This window comes from Solanum tuberosum, unplaced genomic scaffold (genome assembly GCF_000226075.1).
Source record: "Solanum tuberosum cultivar DM 1-3 516 R44 unplaced genomic scaffold, SolTub_3.0 scf00128, whole genome shotgun sequence".
Lineage (NCBI taxonomy): Eukaryota > Viridiplantae > Streptophyta > Magnoliopsida > Solanales > Solanaceae > Solanum > Solanum tuberosum.
Window position 1 is genome coordinate 1,047,268 of NW_006239053.1, and position 21,435 is coordinate 1,068,702.

General features: G+C 35.0%; 2 protein-coding genes across 2 annotated transcripts; both read left to right on the plus strand.

Moving 5' to 3' along the window:
* Window positions 1–11,519: 11,519 nt before the first annotated feature.
* On the plus strand, window positions 11,520–14,550 carry LOC102591356 (protein PMR5). The gene is made up of 5 exons (XM_006350782.2): window positions 11,520–11,885; window positions 11,964–12,135; window positions 12,436–12,614; window positions 13,127–13,285; window positions 14,015–14,550. The coding sequence occupies exons 1-5, from the start codon at window positions 11,551–11,553 to the stop codon at window positions 14,346–14,348; spliced, it is 1,179 nt and encodes a 392-aa protein (XP_006350844.1). The 5' UTR covers window positions 11,520–11,550; the 3' UTR covers window positions 14,349–14,550.
* A 3,263-nt stretch (window positions 14,551–17,813) lies between these two features.
* LOC102591678 (probable protein phosphatase 2C 25) lies at window positions 17,814–19,983 on the plus strand. Its single transcript, XM_006350783.2, has 3 exons — window positions 17,814–18,369; window positions 18,890–19,228; window positions 19,332–19,983. The coding sequence occupies exons 1-3, from the start codon at window positions 17,911–17,913 to the stop codon at window positions 19,671–19,673; spliced, it is 1,140 nt and encodes a 379-aa protein (XP_006350845.1). The 5' UTR covers window positions 17,814–17,910; the 3' UTR covers window positions 19,674–19,983.
* The last annotated feature ends 1,452 nt before the right edge of the window (window positions 19,984–21,435 follow it).

Genomic DNA, 21,435 nt, shown 5'->3' on the forward strand with positions numbered 1-21,435 from the left:
ATGGATGTGAAGGAGACTGGAATGATTAGATAGAACTAGTCAAGGGAGTTTAATTTTTTGGGGTTTCATTGTGTATACAAAGTTCAATTGCCTCTTTTTCTGTGTTTGTTTACTCGAGTGTCTTTCGGTCTCAGACCTCAATTGTGGGATTAGACTGAGTTTTTTGTTATTGTTGTTGATTGTGCATACAAAGTTTTATCTCAGCATCAATGCTATTTCCCTTTCAATTGTTAGTTCAAAAAGGCACATGGTTTGTTTTGGGTGTTTTGAAGGCTGTAAAGTGTATGTGATGGGTCAAGATTGTTGTTTCATGGCCTTAACCTTTTCACCCCATTAATTACTGCATTGTGGTTTATGCAGGTGAAGAGTGTTGAAGATGGATTTTTGGGTTCGTGGCATTTGGGTACTGTGGTTAGTTGTAGTGATTTGATTCGTGAAGTTGAATATGAGTTTATATGGTCAGAGCGGGGTTCTGGCAAATTGGTTGAAGTGGTAAACATTTCTCCAATAATTGATGGGGTCCTACCTGTTGACGAACGGCCAGTTCATCAATGTGGTATGATCAGGCCATCGCCACCTCCTTGTGAATTTGGCAGCTGGCTTTATGGTCAGTGTGTCGATTGCTTCTACCAAGATGCGTGGTGGGAGGGTGTATTATTTGACCGTGAGGAAGGTCATGAGGAGAGAAAGGTCTTCTTCCCAGAATTGGGTGATGAAATGAAGGCAAAGATAGACAAGTTGCGTATATCTCAAGACTGGGATGAGGTTACAGAAGTATGGACTCCCCGTGGCTCATGGACTTTTCTTCAAGTGATTGAGGAAATTAAGAAGCTAAACCCACTCTTAGTTTCGGTTAAACAAATTTGGTATGAAGTGCAGCTGAAGGATGATTTCGATGAACATCTCAAGCAGTGGACATCTTCTTCGAAAGATATTTGGAGGAAACTGGTGAAGGAAGTTGTGCATGACAGTACAAAGTTAACTGTCAAGCATTTTCTTTCGGAACTGAACTCCTCACAGATCTTTGGAGAGGGACGTCAGTTGCTCAAATTTTCAGAACCTGCATTTATAGCTGAACTGAACCCTAAAGTGTACTTTGCACCCTTTACTGAAGCTGCTTGTACATTAGATAGTGCGGCCACACTGCCTGTGGATCAGGATTTTTCCGATCTTCAACCTGTAGAAAAGCTATTTGTTTCGGAGGAGTCTGCACCTGCCGCAGAGGATGTTCAAATGACTGGTAATGATAATTGTAGTTCATTTCCTCCTAGCTAAAAAGAAGATTTGTCTGTATCACTACATGATTTCTATGTTTTACTTCTGCCTATTGATGACATTGCAGGTATTTTGCCCAGTACTGAGAGTGAACTACCGACTTTTGTGAATTCTAAGCGTGGCAGGGGGAGACCTAGAAAGCTCAAGAAGATATTCAAGGGACGGACCCGGGTTGGTGAACCTGACTCTTGTCGAGAGGCAAACTCGACAAAAACAATTAAGGAGAAGATATTCGAGCATGTTTCCCCTCTTCAACAGCCTGTGGATCAGGATGTTCCTAATCTTCAACAGCCTTTGGATCAGGATATTTCAGATCTTCAACCGGTAGAGAAGCAACTTGTTTCAGAGGAGTCTGCACCTGCCACAGAGGATGTTCTATTGAGTGGTATTGATATTTATAGTTCATTTCCTCCGGAATATTCGTCTGTATCACCACACATGATTTCTATGTTTTACTTCTGCCTATTGATGACATTGCAGGTATTTTATCCAACACCAAGAGTCAGCCACTGACTATTGCGAATTCTAAGGCTTGCAGAGGGAGACCTCGTACAAAGAGGAAGATATATGAGGGGAAGACTGTGGTTGGTGAACCTGCCTCTTGCCCAGACACAACCTCAACAGAAACATTTAACAAGCCGCCTAGTGATGAGACTGCAGGTATTTTGTCTAGTACCACACAGACTTTGGAGAATTCTAAGCCTCGCAGAGGGAGACCTCCTAAAAGGATGAAGACATTGGGTGAACCTGATTCTTACCCAGAAGCAACCCTGATAAAAGAATTAAAGAAGCCGACTAGTCATCAGATTGCTGGTATTTTGTCCAATGGCAAGTGTGTGAATTCTAAGAGTCGCAGGGGAAGACTTGCTACAAAGAAGAAGAAATTTGTTTGGCAGTCACCGGCTGTTGAACCTGACTCTCGCCTAAAAGTAATAACTAAGTGTATGCCATCTATGTCCTCCATAAAAAAATTTAAGAAGCATCTGTTATGGACGGGCTGGAGATTTGAACTCAAAAGGGAGGGTGGTAAGGTTAAGAAAAGTTATGTTGCTCCAAATGGAACGGTATGTGCATCAATTAGTGAAGTTTGCCAGGTGTTGGAAGAGTCAAAAATATGTGAGGTGGTTCCCCCAGTTGAACAAAGTAGTTTACATGGTGACACTGATAACTCCACCCAGTCTCCTTGCATGGAAAGACCAACATGCAGAGAGGTGCCTGAGTTGCATAAAGAAACAATTGCTGAGACTGAAGAAATAAGTATTGAGCCTGGGAGAACAGGCATTCAGAGAGGTGACACTGATAACTCCACCCAGTCTCCTTGCATGGAAAGACCAACATGCAGAGAGGTGCCTGAGTTGCATAAAGAAACAATTGCTGAGACTGAAGAAATACATATTGAGCCTGGGAAAACAGGCATTCAGAGAGGTGACACTGATAAGTCCACTCTGTCTCCTTGCATGGAAAGACCAACATGCAGAGAGGTGCCTGAGTTGCATAAAGAAACAATTGCTGAGACTGAAGAAATAAATATTGAGCCTGGGAAAACAGGCATTCAGAGAGGTGACACTGATAACTCCACCCAGTCTCCTTGTATGGAAAAACCAACATGCAGAGAGGTGCCTGAGTTGCATAAAGAAACAATTGCTGAGACTGAAGAAATAAATATTGAGCCTGGGAAAACAGGCATTCAGAGAGGTGACACTGATAACTCCACCCAGTCTCCTTGTATGGAAAAACCAACATGCAGAGAGGTGCCTGAGTTGCATAAAGAAACAATTGCTGAGACTGAAGAAATAAATATTGAGCCTGGGAAAACAGGCATTCAGAGAGGTGACACTGATAACTCCACCCAGTCTCCTTGTATGGAAAAACCAACATGCAGAGAGGTGCCTGAGTTGCATAAAGAAACAATTGCTGAGACTGAAGAAATAAATATTGAGCCTGGGAAAACAGGCATTCAGAGAGGTGACACTGATAACTCCACCCAGTCTCCTTGTATGGAAAAACCAACATGCAGAGAGGTGCCTGAGTTGCATAAAGAAACAATTGCTGAGACAGAAGAAATAAGTATTGAGCCTGCGAATACAGGCATTCAGCATGAAGAAAAAGGATTTGAGCTTGAAGAAGAGCTTGAAGAAACAGAGATTCCGCAGCAAGAAACAGGAATTCAGAATGAAGAAATAAATGCTGAGCCTGGAGAACCAAGAATTGAGCCTGAAATCTGCCGCCAAGCTGTAATTGACTATTGTTTACCGAAATCTCAAGACATTTCTGCCTATCAGAAGTCCTATAGAAATGGGGTGAAGATAGGGGATACAGCCCTAAAGGCTAAGAATTACCTAGTTGCAAATGGATGGAAATTAATTCCTGCTGGGAAGAATGACAAGAGAATTCGTTACTTCTCTCCAGAAGGAAAAACTTTTCTGTCTTTTCGGGAAGCTTGCAAATGGTGTGTGAAAAAGTGGGAAGCTGAAAGCCACTTACCAGAACAAGTGTCTTCCCAGTCAGCAGTGGTGGATAAACCTCTGATCTCCCTTTTAAGGGAATCAAGAAAGAAGAGAAAGCATGCGGATGTAAAATCCAGGCCTTCTCTCAAAAAAGGAGATGGTGATATGCGATCAAGTAAAAGAGCTCGAAAGGTGGCTCTTTCTTCCTCTAATCAAATACCTCGAACAGTTTTATCTTGGTTGATAGACAAAAATGTGGTCCTGCCACGTGCTAAGGTAAAATATTGCGAAAAGAAGAATGGTAATCCAATGGCAGAAGGGCGGATAACTCGTGAAGGAATCAAATGCAATTGCTGCCAAAAAATATTTGGTCTTCGTAACTTTGAAGCTCATGCTGGGAGCATCTATAATAGACCTTCAGCAAATATATATTTGGAGGATGGAAGGTCTCTTCTCGAGTGTCAAATGCAGATGAAACACAAACATAGTATAGAAAACAAAGAGGGTAGCCATTTTACCGAAAATGACTATATATGTTCTGTGTGTCATTATGGTGGTGACTTAATACTCTGTGATGGATGCCCTTCTTCATTTCATCCTGATTGCCTTGGGGTTAAGGTATCTCTTTCATACTGTTATATTGTATTTCTTTTTCTTAATCTTCAATCAAAAAGCCAATTGCTTTATTTTGCATTTGTTTAAACAGGAGGTTCCAGATGGTGACTGGTTTTGCCCATCATGCTGTTGTAAAGTGTGTGGTGAGAGCAGATTTGATAAAAACAGAAAACAATTTACAGATAACACCCTTCTCATTTGTTGTCAGTGTAACCATAAATGTGAGTACCTATTTGATCTTTCTCATATGTTCCAACAATATTTTGTAATCTTTCCAGTATAATCCCGTGAAGTTTTTGAGCTCTTCTATACTGATTAATACTTGATTCCATGCAGATCATGCTCAGTGCGTGAGAAACAACGGTCTTGAAAAACTGGATGATTTTCCTGTAGGAAATTGGTTGTGCAACAAAAGTTGTAAGCTGGTAATTGAAGCGTGCTTTCCTTACAGGGCACTTTTAAGTTGTTGAGAAGTTTATAGAATGCACTTTTAGGAAATCATGCAATGAAATGAATGCTATATTTGATTGTGAAATATAGTGAATACATGCTTAACTAGTGCCATTTACATTTTCAGTGGATTTTTAACTCTGAGATATTTTATCAGACATTTTTTTTTCCAGATATGTTTGGGTATGCGTCAGCTCCTGAAGAAATCGGTTATAGTGGGTAATGACAACCTCACCTGGAGACTGTTGAAATATACAGAACCTGATGATGAGTCCAGTGTGGAGATCTATAGCCGACTTTGTGTCGCTTTGAATGTGATGCACGACAGCTTTGAACCGGTCAAAGAACGTCTCACGGGGAGAGACATCGCAGAAGATGTCATATTCAGTAGATGGTAAGATTCAGAGTTTCAAGAGAAGTCAGTCTAGTATGCTGATGTTATCTATTCAGCACCATATTAGTGCTCTACTTTTAATTTTAATCATTTACTTAAAAAAAAGGTCCATTGGGTTCAACTTCATAATTGACTTCATTAAAAAATGGAAGGGCATTAATTATTTCAACTAAAGACATACAAAATCTGAAATTGCAGGTCCGAGCTGAACCGGTTAAATTTCCAAGGCTTCTACACCGTACTGTTGGAAAGAAATGACGAACTCATTTCAGTAGCGACCGTAAGGTACTCCCTGGTTTTATATTCTCAGGACGAACTGCCACTAGTTCTGTTTTCCTTGTTAACTTCTCCATGATTCTAAAAGTGATAAACAAAATTTTTACATTAATTATTTACTTTTACTGTCATTTCAAAGGGTTTATGGAGAAAAGGTGGCAGAGATCCCACTTGTTGCAACACAATTTCAGCACCGCCGACTTGGAATGTGTCGCATTTTATTTAATGAGCTTGAAAAGGTATGCATCTCTTCTTCAGTTCAGTTTTGTGGGGTTGAGGTGTACCAAAGGAACAAAAGAGGCCCCCGAGTATATTCTTTCTCATGCAGGGAAGTTTATGATAGCTTGGCTGCGGATTCAAGATTTTTAGGCTATGTATTTAGGCTGGTGACAATGGTCAGCGATCCCAATGAGGGGTTGCTGAAGTACATTCTGTAGGAAAAGATTTATTTGGAAATATTCGTTATCTCATGGTAGAAACAATCTCAAAGGTTTCACGTTCAACTTAGTGAACTAGTGATCTTGTGCAGGCAGATGATCGTTTTGAATGTTTAATCATATATATACTTATTAACTGTTTCTTCTTTTGTTTTATTAAGCATAATGTTTTTTCTGTCCAGACACTCGCGGGATTAGGAGTTGAGAGGCTAGTATTGCCAGCTGTCCCTGGTGTCCTAAACACATGGACCACTAAATTTGGTTTCTCAGTTGTGAAACAATCAGAGAGAGCAAACTTCTTTGATTACACTTTCCTTGATTTCCAGGGTACTATAATGTGCCAGAAGATCCTTGAAAAGACCCCTGCAAAATCCCAGCAAACACATGTCGACAATACAAACGGCAAAGACAATGTTGCTGTTTCCGAGGTGTTTCAAGCGACACAAGTTGAGGGTTGTGCAACTGTGGACCAAGGACGTGTGGGGTATGTTTCCTCTCTTTTTTGTTCCGCTTTGAAAGGGTTGAAGAAGAGACTAATCAGAGTGTTATAAAGTTCACATCCATGACGAATAGAAATCACTGTAACAAGAATCATTATATGTACTTTTTTTTAAACTAATCATATGGACCAGCATTCAAAATCACTCATATGGAAATCAATTATATGAACAATAAATCAAGTAGACTCAATAACTGTGTGGCATAACTATCAACGGAGGAGCTATCACACTAGATCTATCTCAAATAATCATTTACTACTTTCATACATAAGGACAGCTGAGCCCAGTGCACTAAGCTCCCGCTATGTGCGAGATCTGGGGAAAGGCCGGACCACATTGCATAGGTATTTATAGGTTTTCTTCTAGCATGTACCTAGTCTATTACATGCACATAATTCAATTCCGGATTTTCTTTCATCTTCTCTAGTTCATGAACAAACTAAAACAATATATCTATCATAACTAATTTTCTATATATACATATCAAAAATTAAAAATAAAATTATCTTTCCAACACAAAGTTCACTCCTATACATACTTAGAAAATGTCATTCCATAGTAATAAATTTTTTAGTTATTGGATCCTTGTCATAATTAACCATCATTTGTTATTTTTAACAGGTTAACCAACAAGCTTGATCAACCTTAGCAGCCTACCTTGCCAGTGATCATCGCAATGATAGTGGCCTGGTAACATGCTACAAGCTGTGTCGGATAAATCGTCGTGTATAAATCAAGCTTTTTTCAGAAGAGGTGATTCTCAACAGTGAGCTGGTGATTTCTTGAGGAAAAAAGGTTGAACCAGCAGAGGAGCTGTGAGTACCTATCTCTTACAGGATAGTTATTTAAAAAACCTGGATATTTGTACTCAGGTTTAATATTTAGTTTTCCTCCTTTACAAAAAGTAGGAGGGAATTTATCAAGACTATGATATATGTAAATCTGATTAGATTAGTTCAAATTGGCCTTAGCAGCTTTTGTATTGTTCCTGATAGTATCATACATAGAGCCAGATTTTCGTTGGCTTTCATATATGTTGTTTTGCCTAGAACAGAGTTTATTTCTTGACTGCTAATACTAAAAAAGCGAAACTTTTGCTGAGATGCAAGTTGTACCCAAGGAGGTTTTGAAACCTCCTTGGAATGGAAGGTAAGGTTAAGTACAATAGTCGGTTGTGGTCCTGTCCTTCCCCGGACTTGTGCATAGATCGAGCTTAGTGGACTGTGATGCCTTTTTTAATCTAGAATATAAGTTCTAGTATTGAAAGTTAATTGTATTGGTTCACTAACCTTGTCAATTATATTAGAGGACCAGGAGAAGCAATTCACAGGGCTTCGTTCTTCTTCATTCTGAATCCTGACTCTGGATTATCCCATCCCGCTCTTCCTTTTTTTGATGCATAATTTGCAGGTAGTTCCGTATCTATCAATTCAATCAAATAGTCCGAGCAATTGTCGCCGTTTATAGATATTGAAATGAACACCTTTCCATTCTTCCTCCGTTATTCCTCATTCTAGATCCTGATTCCGGATTCTCCCATCCCGTTGTTCCTTTTTGAGATGCATGGAAGCAAGCAATTTGTAGGGGAGAGTCTCTGTATTTATCAATTTGATCAAATAAACTGAGCAATTGTCACTCACCGTCTATAGATATTGAAATGAACACATTCCCGTTCTCCTCCGTTCTTCCTCATTTTAGATCCTGACTCTCAATTCTCCCTGATGCTTAGTTAGCAAGCAAATTGCAGAGAACAGTTTCATATCTATCAATTCGATCAAATACTCTGAGAAATTTTCACCGTTTAAAGATATTGAAACGAACACCGTCCCATTCTCCCTCCGTTCTTCCTCATTCTAGATCCTGACTCTGGATTCTCCTCTCCGTTCTTCCTTTTTGAGATGCATAGTAGCAAGCAATTTGCAAGGAAGAGTTTCGTATATATCAATTCGATCAATACCGTTTATAGATATTGAAATAAATGCCTTCCCATTCTTTCTCCGTTCTTCCTCATCTAACTCTGAATCCTGGATAGCAATTTGCTTGGCTTACACTCCCCTTCGTTTCAACTTCAAACATCGCAAATTTTCAGGTTTCAACTTCATAATCTACGCCCTTAAAACATAATACAAGGACAAAAAAGTGAGAGATCTGCCTAACCCGTGACACTCTGCTCCATTGCTTCTGTGTTATTCAGAGCAACATTATCCTCTTTCTGGTGTTGCCTTTAACTAGACAATAACAGGAACCCCAAACGTCTGTTGAGTTTTTTTTTTTTTCACTTTGAGAAAAAGTTACTGTATTTCCATCTTGTTTTACGTAAAATATACACTACTAGTACGAAATAAATATATTTTTGGAAAACGTGCAAAATCAAAATTTCCAGCTAATATGATGAATCCTCCAAAAAATATTTTCTTCTTTTTTTTCGTAAAATTTTTTAATGAAAATATCTTGAAAATTGAAGTTTTTTTCTAGTTAAATACATGTCCAAACATAAATTTTGACTTCTGAATACTTTTTCAATCTCTTTTCAAATAAGTATTACTTTTTTATAATTAAAAAAATATCGCATTTTTTATGTCCAAAAGCTTACTATAGACGTCTTAGGGCAAGCAATTTACATAATCATGGGGTAATAAGATGAATCTTCTAATTATACTTCTTTTGGTTATCTTTCTTTTGATTAGGGTCTCAACACGATGATTATGTAAAGTGCTTATCATAAGACATCTATTTATTCGACTTAAAATACAAGCATAATATTCAAATTTGGTCATTATCAAATTATTTAATGACTTTATAGTTAATACTACTAACGATAGATTAATAGGTTTTTCTTTTAGTTTTTCACTTGGTGTCTCCCAACATAATTTTTTCTATTCTCCCATAACATAATCCGAAACTTCTAGTTAAAAATGGAGGATCTCAATCATTTTATCACAACTCACATGGATAAAACTAAAATTAGATATTTCTTGATTTAAATACTAATGTAATTTATGTTGCTTCTCAACTCAAATATAAGTTGAAAGATTCGACATATTGGAGACATACAATGTGAAATTAGGTAGTATGATGTTCTGTGTTTGTTCCAGAAGTAAAGCAAAGAACATTTAACCATTACCAAGTTTCATTTTTTTGTCTTTTATTTTCTTTACTCTTTTCTTTATTGGAATATTAAATTTGATTTATTGTAGCAAGAAACGTAAATTCCTTTACTTATAATGAAGTTTGAAATATATGTATCAAATAAGATATGACCTCCCTCACATTCGCCCTTCCCCACCCTTTACTTTCTTTCATATATTTAATGTAAAGTTTCGTGAAAAATAAGTTATTTTTTATTTATTTTTTGATATTTAATAAGTATATTAAAAAAATTATTCAACAAATATTTTTATATAATTTAAACAAATATTCAAGAACTAAAAATGGTAGGCACAGGTGGAATTTAAGGCAAGAGGAGCGAGAGCGTAGAGGTGGTGGTGGTGTGGGATCTGAAGTCGGGATTAGGTGTTGAGGTTAATGAAGAGGAAGCAATCAAAAGTAGAATGTCACTTATTAAATCTGTTATTTCTATTTTTATTCGAAAAGTCATTTAAAAAAATATTTTTTATTAATCATAATTAATAATTAATAAAAAATTTAGACGAGAGAGAGTTGTTCTAATGGTAAGCACCCTTATTTTCAACTCGAAAATTGTGAATTCGAGTCGTCAAGGAGTAAAAGGAAGGAAAAAAAAAATTAATGATTTTTTTTCTTCGGATGGTCCACACACCTTCTCATAGAGACAAAGTTAATGTGGTCCACATGTGCAAACAATTTTTGTTCTATGTCAATAAAGAATTATTACTCTTATGTCTCAATTCAAGTATACGTGGTTTGAATAAGCATAAATTTAATCTAAAATAAAATATTTAGATGAATTAATTTATTAAAAATAAAAGCAAAAATTTAAAGATAATATATTTTTAATTATAAAAATGATATTCATTTTAAATAGAATTAAAAAAAAAACAGTAACTCATAAATTAAGGATTAACATTAGTACATTTTTGAGAAGTTAGATCTCTCGAGGCTACTAAATGACAAAGGTTTGTTCCAAATCCTAAACTTTTTTATTGATTAATTTCTGTCGTTAAATTAAGCATCAAAAGTTGTGAAGCCACTTTCCCGCCAAAACCTAGATAACCATCTTCAACTCAAATTTTGTATACAAATAAACATATTTATATTAAAAATTTGTATATACTATCATAATTCATAAATAATTGAATCTACATAAATAAGATTGAAAGAGTTTATTTTGTCTTGCTTTATGATTTAATCCTCATGTTATGATGAATGTAAACTCCCAAAATTTTGCGGAAAAAAAATGAATATTTATTGATCTTCATAAGAGATGAATTTCTTACAAGACCTTGTACATACCGCCCCTCTCCTCATCTCATTACCTAATTTGAATTTAACTTCTGATAATAATCAAGGAAAACCCCTTGTAAGTTACCCTTTGAGGTGGCCAAGTGGTTTGGGATTGGGACTTCCATGTTGGAGGTCTCAAGTTTGAAATCCCTTGCCAGCGAAAGCAAGGGATTTCCCTTTGGGTCGAGCTCGTCGCATCGGGCTTGCCTAGTGCAGATTACCACTTTTATGTGATTTGCGAGCTATTGCATAGGAGCGAGGGTTATACCCTTGTGCACCCAAAAAAAAAAGCGGCTGCGGATTTTCTCCTGTCACCAAAAAAAAAAAAAAAACTTGTAAGTCTCATAAGTACCTTTTTTTTTAACTCTTAACACATTAATTTCAAATTTCAAATTTTAATCATCACCGACTCAATATACCTGAGGCAAATATAGTGTGTAGCTTATGGTGCCTTCAAATTCAAGTATATAACATTTAAATCTTGAATCCGTCTCTCCCAGAACCAAGTCAGCCATCTTCACATGCACTCTGCAACAAAATATCTCCACTTCTCCATCAGCCATAGGCCCATGCCTCAGTTCTTTCAAAACAGTACATTCACAAAGCGACATTCTTTTTCTCTCTCTCTTTCTCACCCCTTTTTTTACTCTGTTTCTTTCTTCTCTCTATATATCTTTTTCGCTTCATAAGTACACTTTTTCTTCTCTTCCTTAACCTTTTTTTATTTCTCCCAAATGGTGCTTCTCTCTTCATTATCTTCTTCTTCAACTACATTATGTCTTCTTCTTTTGTTACAGTTTTATGTAGCTTTATCTGTTATATTATTAAGGAACCACCATAATAATAACCATAATTACAATAACCCAAATCACAGAAACCCAATTCTTCAAGGGAATCAAACTTCATGTTCTCTTTTTATAGGTAGTTGGCTTTACGATGAAACTTACCCATTTTACCAATCAGCTTCTTGCCCTGCCGTCGATTCACAGTTCAACTGTCAACTCTACGGCCGACCCGATACTGAATATCTGAAATATCTATGGAAACCGGCGAACTGTGAGCTACCCAGGTACTTAAAACTTGATTTTAAATCTTCAATGGAGTTTCGATTTTAGATGATTTTTTGATTATTTTTTTGAATTAATAGGTTTAATGGGCTTGAGTTTCTGTTGAAAATGAAAGGGAAAACAGTGATGTTTGTGGGCGATTCATTAGGCCGGGATCAATGGGAGTCGTTGATTTGTATGATTTCAGCTGATGTACCAAAAGCTCAAACACAGATGTCGAGGCTTTACCCTATTTCAACTTTCAAGTTCCTGGTATACGCCTCGCTATTGCTTTTTTATTTCGATTTCACTATTATTTTCACCAATGTTAATCGGATTTATGTTATGCATTGTGAGGATTTAAGACCTACAATATGAGCAAGTGGGCCGGAGCTAGATTGTAGGGAACGGGTTCAGTAGAATCAAGTAATTTTGATTCAAACTCTAAAAGCTGAGCTAGAGTGTAGCTTCAATTCCTGGCTTCGCCTCTGCTCACACCACGAAATTTCGCAGTGTAGTATTATTTTTTTATGTGATTTAGTGCTAAAATTAAAGATGGTGTGATTGTTGCAGGATTATGGAGTGGCTATTTCATATTACAAAGCACCATATCTAGTGGACATAGACACTGTACAAGGCAAAAGAGTGCTAAAATTGGATGATATAAGAGGAAATGCTAATGCTTGGCATGGTGTAGATGTATTGTCTTTTAATACTGGTCATTGGTGGACTCACAAAGGCCCTCTCCAAGGGTATATTTTCCTTTCCCAACTTTATTCATCATGTAGATTTTTTTTTCACTTTGGACTTTGATTTTTGTGAACTAACATTATAAAAACACTTCTACAAATTGATATGATCAAAGAGTGCACTCTTAGGTCATGTTAGAAGCAATAACGATTTTCACAGGGTTTAAAAATAAGTAAACACACAAACTAGCTAACGAGTTTTCAACATCTATTATATACATAAAAGTATATTTAACTAGGTTCGTCTCCACTCCTGAGTAGAAGCTAACCATATGTAATAATATCTAAGGGCAAAGCTATAGTATTAGGTCCTCATTCAGGCGAACTAAGTAATTTTTGCTTAGATCTTATATTTATATTAATAAAATTGTTAAATATATATATATATGAATATTTAATTATAAATCTAGTAACTAAAACGGACTATGATTCAATGATAGATCGAGTATATGTAAATTTAAATTGTGGCTCTGACTCTTAAATTTGAGATGAGGGTGAAATTGGTAAATATGCAGGTGGGACAACGTAGAAGCAGGAGGGACAATGTATGAAGACATGGATCCACTAATGGCAATGGAGAAAGGGCTAAGAACGTGGTCAAGATGGGTTGATGCCAATATTGACAGAAGTAAAACCAGACTCTTCTTTCAGGGCATTTCCCCTACGCACTACAAGTATGTTAACTCTCTCTATAATACTGCACTGGTCATTAGCAGAGACGGAGTCATGATTTAAATTTTATTGATTCAAAGTTCTAGGATAGTGATGTGAGTGGTTAGTACTAGCATCTCAAATACATAGTTAGTAAATTTCTTAATACAAATACAAAATTAGACTTAAATTATTGAGCTCGATCCAATCTCTATATAATCTTGGCCTGGCGTGAGACTGGAGGTGTTCAGTAGATTTGTCAGTGTTATTAGTAGGAGCAGTCGTTTTTTGAATTTCTCTATTGGAACTATGCTTGACCTTGTCCCCACTATATCAGCTGTCATCGACTTATTATATGCTTTTGTATTCCAACTTGGACCTAACAACATTCAATTATTGTGTTTTTGCAGCAGTATTTTTGTATGAAATCTTACAAAATCTCGAAGACATTTTCATATTTGTGAAAATGATACTCCTTTTCAGTCTGTGTGATACATTTTATTAAGAAAAAATAATTATATTCTCTTTGACATTTTACTTCTAGTAAGAAGTTTTTTCATAATCACACTAATATTATAGCAAGTCTAATGTCATTGTTTTAAAAAAATCATTTCTTTCTTGAAATTTCGGTGTTGATTCAAATTAAAAATTGTATTAATTATTCCGTCACTTGTCTGTCGGTGCCAAATAATTGAGAAATTCCACATATATTTACTACGTATGAATAATTTAAAATTTGTTTTTGTTGGCAGCCCGAGTGAATGGAACGTGGGTGCATCAACAGGGAGTTGTTACGGGGAGACGATCCCTGTAACAACCACCCCGATGATGAGCACGTACCCGGGTCCGGACTTGGATCAATCAAATGTGATCCAAAAAGTAATAAGAGAAATGGACAACCCACCTTTCTTTCTAGACATAACACTGTTATCAACAATGAGGAAAGATGCACATCCATCCATTTACAGTGGGGATCTCAATTCTCAGCAAAGAATTAACCCTAACAAACCTGATTGTAGCCATTGGTGTCTGCCTGGCCTGCCTGATACATGGAACCAACTATTTTACACTGTACTTTTCTACTAACTTATTATAGGACTAGATAGCTTGTAGTAGTAATTTTTAGTTTTTTGCTAGCCCTATTGATGATTCATTTTAGGAGACACAAAATGTTCACACTAATGCAGATAATTAATTAAGATAATTGTTAAATGAGTTTATATAGTGACTGAATCGGCATTGTTGATTTGTGCTGCTTATGAAAGATATTATTTGGTATTATTCACTACTTCATTTGAATTTTGATTTGTTCAGTTTGTTATTTTGTTGTCATTATTTCCATGTCAATCTTGTGTTGGTTACACTTCTTTTGACACGAGAGTATATTGAAAACAATCTCTCATACTTCACTTGTGAGGTTTGACATTTACTTCTGAAATACCACTCTGACATAAGGAACATAGGAGTGTTTGCTCTGATCGTTATTACATTATTTATGTTTAGATATGGCAAATAACATCTTCAATTATGTCATAATGTTTGCCATAAGGTAAACAATACAGAAGCATAAAGGATAACAAAAAAAGAAATAGTCTGATGCACTAAAGCTCCATCTATGCTTGTGTTTGCAGAAGGGACGAACGAAGTTGCTCAATTGTAACAAACAACAATGAAACAGTAACTAAACTCCCAATTTGTATTGATAAAACTAACTCCAATCACAAAAACTAATAATCAAAGTGATACTTGAATGATAGAGCAATAATTGATCAAGTACTGAAAGTAAGACAGCTATGGATAGTAGCTGAAACAGTCATTTTTAACTTGTTGCTAATTGGACCTGGATCTCAATCCATCACTGTGAAGTCCTTTTGGTCCTATTGCTGCTTCTTGGCCCAATAGCTACTTCTGTGATATATGTATTCATGTTGGGTTGGCTTAGGGTAGGTATGATGAAATGGAAAAATGTATCAACAATAATAACAAGTAGAGGATCTGGAGAGAGTCGACTGTACGCAAAGCTTACCACTACTTTATAGAGGTAGAAAATTAGTTGTTTCTGAAAGATATAGAGAAAATGTATCATATATTTACTGAGTTTATCAACTCTACACTATATTCTAAGAGCATGTTTGGATTGACTTAAAAGTTGGTCAATCCTACTTTTAAGTCATTCTTAACTTTTGGAAGTGTTTGACAAACTTAAAAATAACTTAAAATAAGTTTAAAATGACTTTAAAAAAGGTTAAAAACCAAGAGTAGGTCTCCCTATTTTTTATTTTTTAAGTTAAAAACTATTTTTTAAGTCAATCCAAACAGACTCTAACTTTGCTTTGGTCCAACGGGTGTCTACGTGTGTGTATATATATATATTTAAATTTCTTATATATAAGTTTCTTATATTTTGAATTTCTTCAATAAATTTTTTAGCCCCACTGCTGAATATAGGGTCATAATTTGCAATAAATATACCAATAAAATGACATAGAGCAAAGTGGCCTAGTCAAAACCAACCTCTGTAAGCAAGTTGGAAGAAAAGTGGTTATTGTATTTGCGTGTTTGACCTTAATTTCTTAAATTTGGTTGTCCACATCTTCCCACTTCTCTAACAACATCTTGTTTGATTCATAAAAACTAATATTATTAATCTAATGTTTTAGTACTAAAAGATAACGCGTTACATAGAAATTTAACATAACTAATTTACATTTTTGCGTATACGTAAAAGACAATCTAACTTGAAAGAAATGACAACAAAAAAGGGAATGAATTTATTATTCACACTAATAGTATGGGCTACTTAGAAATATTCTGCATCAGAGAGAAATTATGAGGAAATATACTTTAAGTAAAATGTTTTTTATATTATTTATTTTAATTAATACATGAATATTATTGTTACTCCTTAGCACTCAAAAAATTTCATCAAGACGCTCTAATTTTTTTTTATTAATAAGTATAAGTACTCTTTAACTTGTGTATTCTTTGTGTCAATTTATGTATTTTATTCTTTTTTTAATATGTCTTGAAAATAATGTAATTTTCATTATCAGACATTTCCTTCATAAGTCATTTCTATGAGACGTGACTTCTATCATTTGGCCCCTTCTTGATCTTTTCTACTTTTTGCAACTTTGTAATTAAAGACGTAGAATACTTACCACTTAAGTAATCATCTCTTATGACTGGTCTATAACGACTTCTATCATTTTTTCTTCTCATAGGACCTTTCCCACTTTTGCATTTTTATATTTAGAGGCGTGAGTGCTTACCACTTAAGTAATAATCTTTTGTCTACACGATTTCTATCAATTTCCCTTCTTCCATACAATCTTTTCCCCTTTTCCTCTTCTGGTGATTCAATTATAATTGTAAAATTAGAGGCGAAGAGTGATTACTATTTAAGCAACCCTCTTTTTATCTACATGACTTCTACCATTTAATTATTTCAACTTCGTCTAGACCTTCCCTAGTTTTTCCTTTTAGGTGACTCAAACTTGTAATTTTAAAATGGAGATTGAAAATACTTACCACTTGAACAACCTCTTTTATTTACAGGTGACTTGTATCATAGAATTCAAATAAGATTTAATCTTTTCTAGGGAGAAAATCAACATTAGAAAGAGTAGTACTCCCTTTGTTTTAGTTTTGATACAAAATTTAAGAAAATAAAAATTATGAAAATATTTCTAAGTTCTAACACTATATTTTATTGTGCTTTGTAAATTTAACTTTACTTGTGAATTTTGTGGCCTTAACTAAGTAGGTGGAATGTACTAAAATATAGTTCTCTCTTCGTTTAAAAAATAATGACCTAGTTTGACTTGGAGCGGCATTTACGAAAAATAAAGAAGACCTTTTAGAGGGTGTTTGAATTGACTTATAAGTTGGTCAAACTTATTTTTAAGTTAGTTTTTGACTTCTGAATTATTCGGCAAATATAAAAATAAGTTAGAAAGTGTTTGATAAATTTAAAAATAACTTTAAATAAGTTTAAAATAACTTAAAATAAATTAAAACTCAAAAATAGGTTTCCCGCTACTTTTATTTTTTAACTTAAAAACTACTTTTTTAGTCAATCCAAATGGGCTCTTAATCTTACCGTCCTAAATAAAAATTATGTCAAAACTATCAAAAAAATCCTTTAATCTTGTGATATTGAACATGTCATGTTAAAAATTAAAATTAAAGTGTTACAAAAAAAAATTAGTAATTTTTTTAAAACAACTAAAAAGGAAAACAAATCCTTCTTTCGTAAAGGAATAAGTATAATCTTACATTCTTAATGTCTTTAATATGAAAGGTAAGAATTAAAATTTGAAACAAACTAAAAAAATTTATAATAAACAAATTAAAACAGAAAAAAATAGTCAACAACACAATAAATAAAGTTTTAAAAAAGGTATAGTATAATAAAATAAAATCACCGCTCTAAAAACACGGGATGGGCTTTCATGGGCAACACAATTTTTTCCACTTTTGGCCCCAATACTTTGACTGCCAGTCTGCCACTATTTCCTTCCCACATATAAATACCTCTAACTTTCCTCTTTCACAATCTCCATCACAAATCCAAAAAAGATATAACGGGAAAAAATTCGAACGTTAAAAGAAAACGACAGATCGGAAAAAAACCGCCGGAGAAAATATGTCTTGCACCGTCGCTCTTTCAAATTCGCCGGTGTTCTCACCGTCTAGGGTTCCGGTGCCGGCTTCTCTTCGTTGTAAAGTTTCTAGCTCTTCATCTTCTTCTTCGCCTGAAACCCTTACCCTAACTCACTCTCCTTCAAAGACCTCAGCTTCTCCTTCTTCACCGTCGTCGCCGTTACGGATTCTTAGGCTTCAGAAACCTCCACCGAGTAACCTTATTAGAACTTCTAATACTGATTGTTCTACTTCTACGGTTTTGAAGAGGAAGAGACCGACTAGGTTGGATCTTCCGGTGGCTTCGATGAGTTTCGGGAATTTTCCGGTGACTCCTGCTGGAGTAACGGATTTGGTTGAGGTTGAGGGTGATGGATATTCTGTTTGCTGTAAAAGGGGGAGAAAAGGTGCAATGGAGGATCGTCACTCTGCCATGGTTAATCTTAAAGGAGATTCCAAACAGGTAGCTTTTGCTGTTAATTACTAGTAGGAGTACATTTTATGGTTCTCTTTCAGTTTCTGAAACTTATCTGTAACTGTTTCACTTTTTCTACACTGCGTTTATGTTAAATATACGATAAATAGGAACGAGAAATGTAAATTTAGCATCAAATTGATTATCTTTGCTAGTGTTGTAGAATCTGTAGTTGGAAGGTAACTGTCAAATTATTCTTTTATGTCTAGTTAATATGAAGAACAACATACCCCGTGTAATCCCACAAGTGTGGTTTGAGGAAAAAATTAACTAATATAAACAACAACATACCCAGTGTAATCCCTCAAGTAGGGTCTGAGGAGAGAATGAACTAATGTTTCTCAAAATTTAGTTCTTCATAGAAGTAGAACTTCACTGGAAATGTGTGTAAGTACCAAGTTTGTCTTAGAGGATGGATTATTTACCTTCGAGTTTGGATTAAGGCATGTTTGATTGTTTATGAAGTGTTTTGAAGCAGTAAAACTGACAAAGGGATTACTTGTAACAGGGTGTTTTTGGTATATTTGATGGTCATGGAGGAGTAAAAGCTGCAGAGTTTTCAGCAGAGAACTTGAATAAGAACATTATGAATGAACTAGGGAAGACAACAGATGACAAAATAGAAGCGGCAGTGAAAAACGGTTATCTTAAAACAGATACTGAATTTCTCAGCCAAGAAGTTCGGGGTGGATCATGCTGCGTGACAGCGTTAATCCAAAAGGGCAATCTAGTTGTATCTAATGCTGGAGATTGTCGTGCTGTTGTGAGCAGAGGAGGGCTTGCTGAGGCATTGACCTCTGATCATAGGCCTTCAAGGAAAGATGAGAAGGATAGAATTGAGGCATCGGTAAGTAGCTTGAGTCTTGACGATGAAATTATGCTTAGCTATGTGCTACCCTACTTGTTAAATATGAATAGTGGCTGATCTTCTTGTGTTTTGTGTTCTATAGGGTGGGTACGTGGATTGTTGTCATGGTGTTTGGAGAATTCAGGGATCTCTCGCTGTATCAAGGGGTATTGGGGATCAGTACCTTAAACAATGGGTAACAGCAGAACCTGAGACGAAGATTCTTGAACTTAATCCTGAATTGGAATTCTTAGTCCTAGCATCTGATGGCTTATGGGATACCGTTAGCAACCAGGAAGCAGTAGATATTGCTCGGCCTTTGTGCACTGGCATCAGTACACAGCAGCCCTTGTCAGCGTGTAGAAAGCTCATTGACCTCTCTGTTTCGCGAGGTTCACTTGATGATATAAGTGTGATGATCATTCAACTGGGACAATTCTGTTGACAGATCCCCAATGTAGGTTAGGAATTCTTTCTTACTAACTCGCAGACGAATTGCTAGCCAGAGATTTTTACAAGAATAACAGTTAGATCAGTTTACTAGTATGAGGTTTTCAACTCTGTAAATCAAATTGTTATTGGACTTCAGATCAGGTGAAATGATGAGCAAAAATCCTGTTTTATCCATTTGTTCATTAGACAATGTTTACGATATTATTATCAGCAATCGTTATTTAATTGTTAAACATCCTATGATTGTATTGAGACGGACATGTACAAGTGTGAATTCTATTGCTAAAAACTTTATACTTGAAGTCGTGGTAGTTAAATAAAGTGGGATGTTATATTACCAGGATTGAGATTCGTAAATATGTTAGTAACGAATTCTTGATCTTTAACTTCGACTCAAACTTTTAGCATCGTCAAGATTTATTTTTTTTTGTTTCAATGATGTCAGTATCGTAGTATGAATGATAGACCAAATCATTTAGTTAAAAGAAAATAAAGTAATAATTGGAGAATGTTATTTTGATTTAAACAATTGTTTATTAGCATAAGAAAGAGATTTGATAGGTTAAGTCAGGTCTGATAATGGAGCTAAATATCCAAATGCAGTCAAATGTCAACAATTCAACTCTATATGGTCCTATTATGTGAACTTAAAGACTTCCTAATGTGTGAACTCATATTCTCAATTGGATCAAGTCAAACATGTAATTCCAAGAGAAGAAATTACACTTTTGCTCTTCAAACAGGCTGATCGATATTTAATTTTTTGCCTATTAAATAAGTTGGTATTTAATTTTTGTCCTTAAAACAAATACATGCATTAAAATAATAGTGCATTGTAAATTTGCTATTCATTTTATAGCATATTAATTACCTTTGAATCTAATTAATATAAATAAATAAAATTATCTTCAATGGATAAATTTTGTCGAAATGTTATTTTTAGATCCTGCATAATAGTTGTTAATTCAGTGGGAATATTAATAGTATTAGAGATTCCTCTCATAAAGCTAACAATTTAGCATGATTACGCCACATATTCCTAGCTCCTACACTAAGCATATGATTACGGGTCGTCCATGTAAATTATTTTGAGGCGTGAAGAATTACTTTTTAAAAAGAAAATATAGTCCATACACATACGTAGAAATTGTAAGTGTTTCTCCTATAATTTATTGGGTAACTCCAGTTAATAAGAGTCAATTCATCAATGTGATATGATTAAGCCTTCGTCACCTCCATGTGAATTTGATAAGTGGCCTTATGGACAGTGTGTAGTTTGTTTTTATCAAGATACCTGGTGAGAAGGTGTGATGTTTGATCATGAAGAAGGTGATGAGGAGCGAAATGCTTTCTTTCATATGTCCTTAAGAAAGTATTAATTGCTTCACACAGGGGCGGCTCTAAGGCTTGGCCAGTGAGGCCATTGCCTTGGGCCTCAAAAATTTGAAGGCCCAAATTTGTTTAAATTATTATTATTAATTTTATTATATATTAATATAATTTATATATATATAATTGTTATTGTATATTTTTTATTATTATTTGTTTGAAAATAAGTTCATAAATTCTCATAATCTTTTCACTCATTATTTGATATATTTGTTTTAACTATCAATTTTAAATTTTATTATTTTTATATAGGAACTAAGTTATATATATTGATAACATAATGAATTTTTTCAATCTTTTCTTAAACTACGTGAACACAAAAATACTCATGCACAAGTTTCCTTTTCGTTTTAATTTAATATATT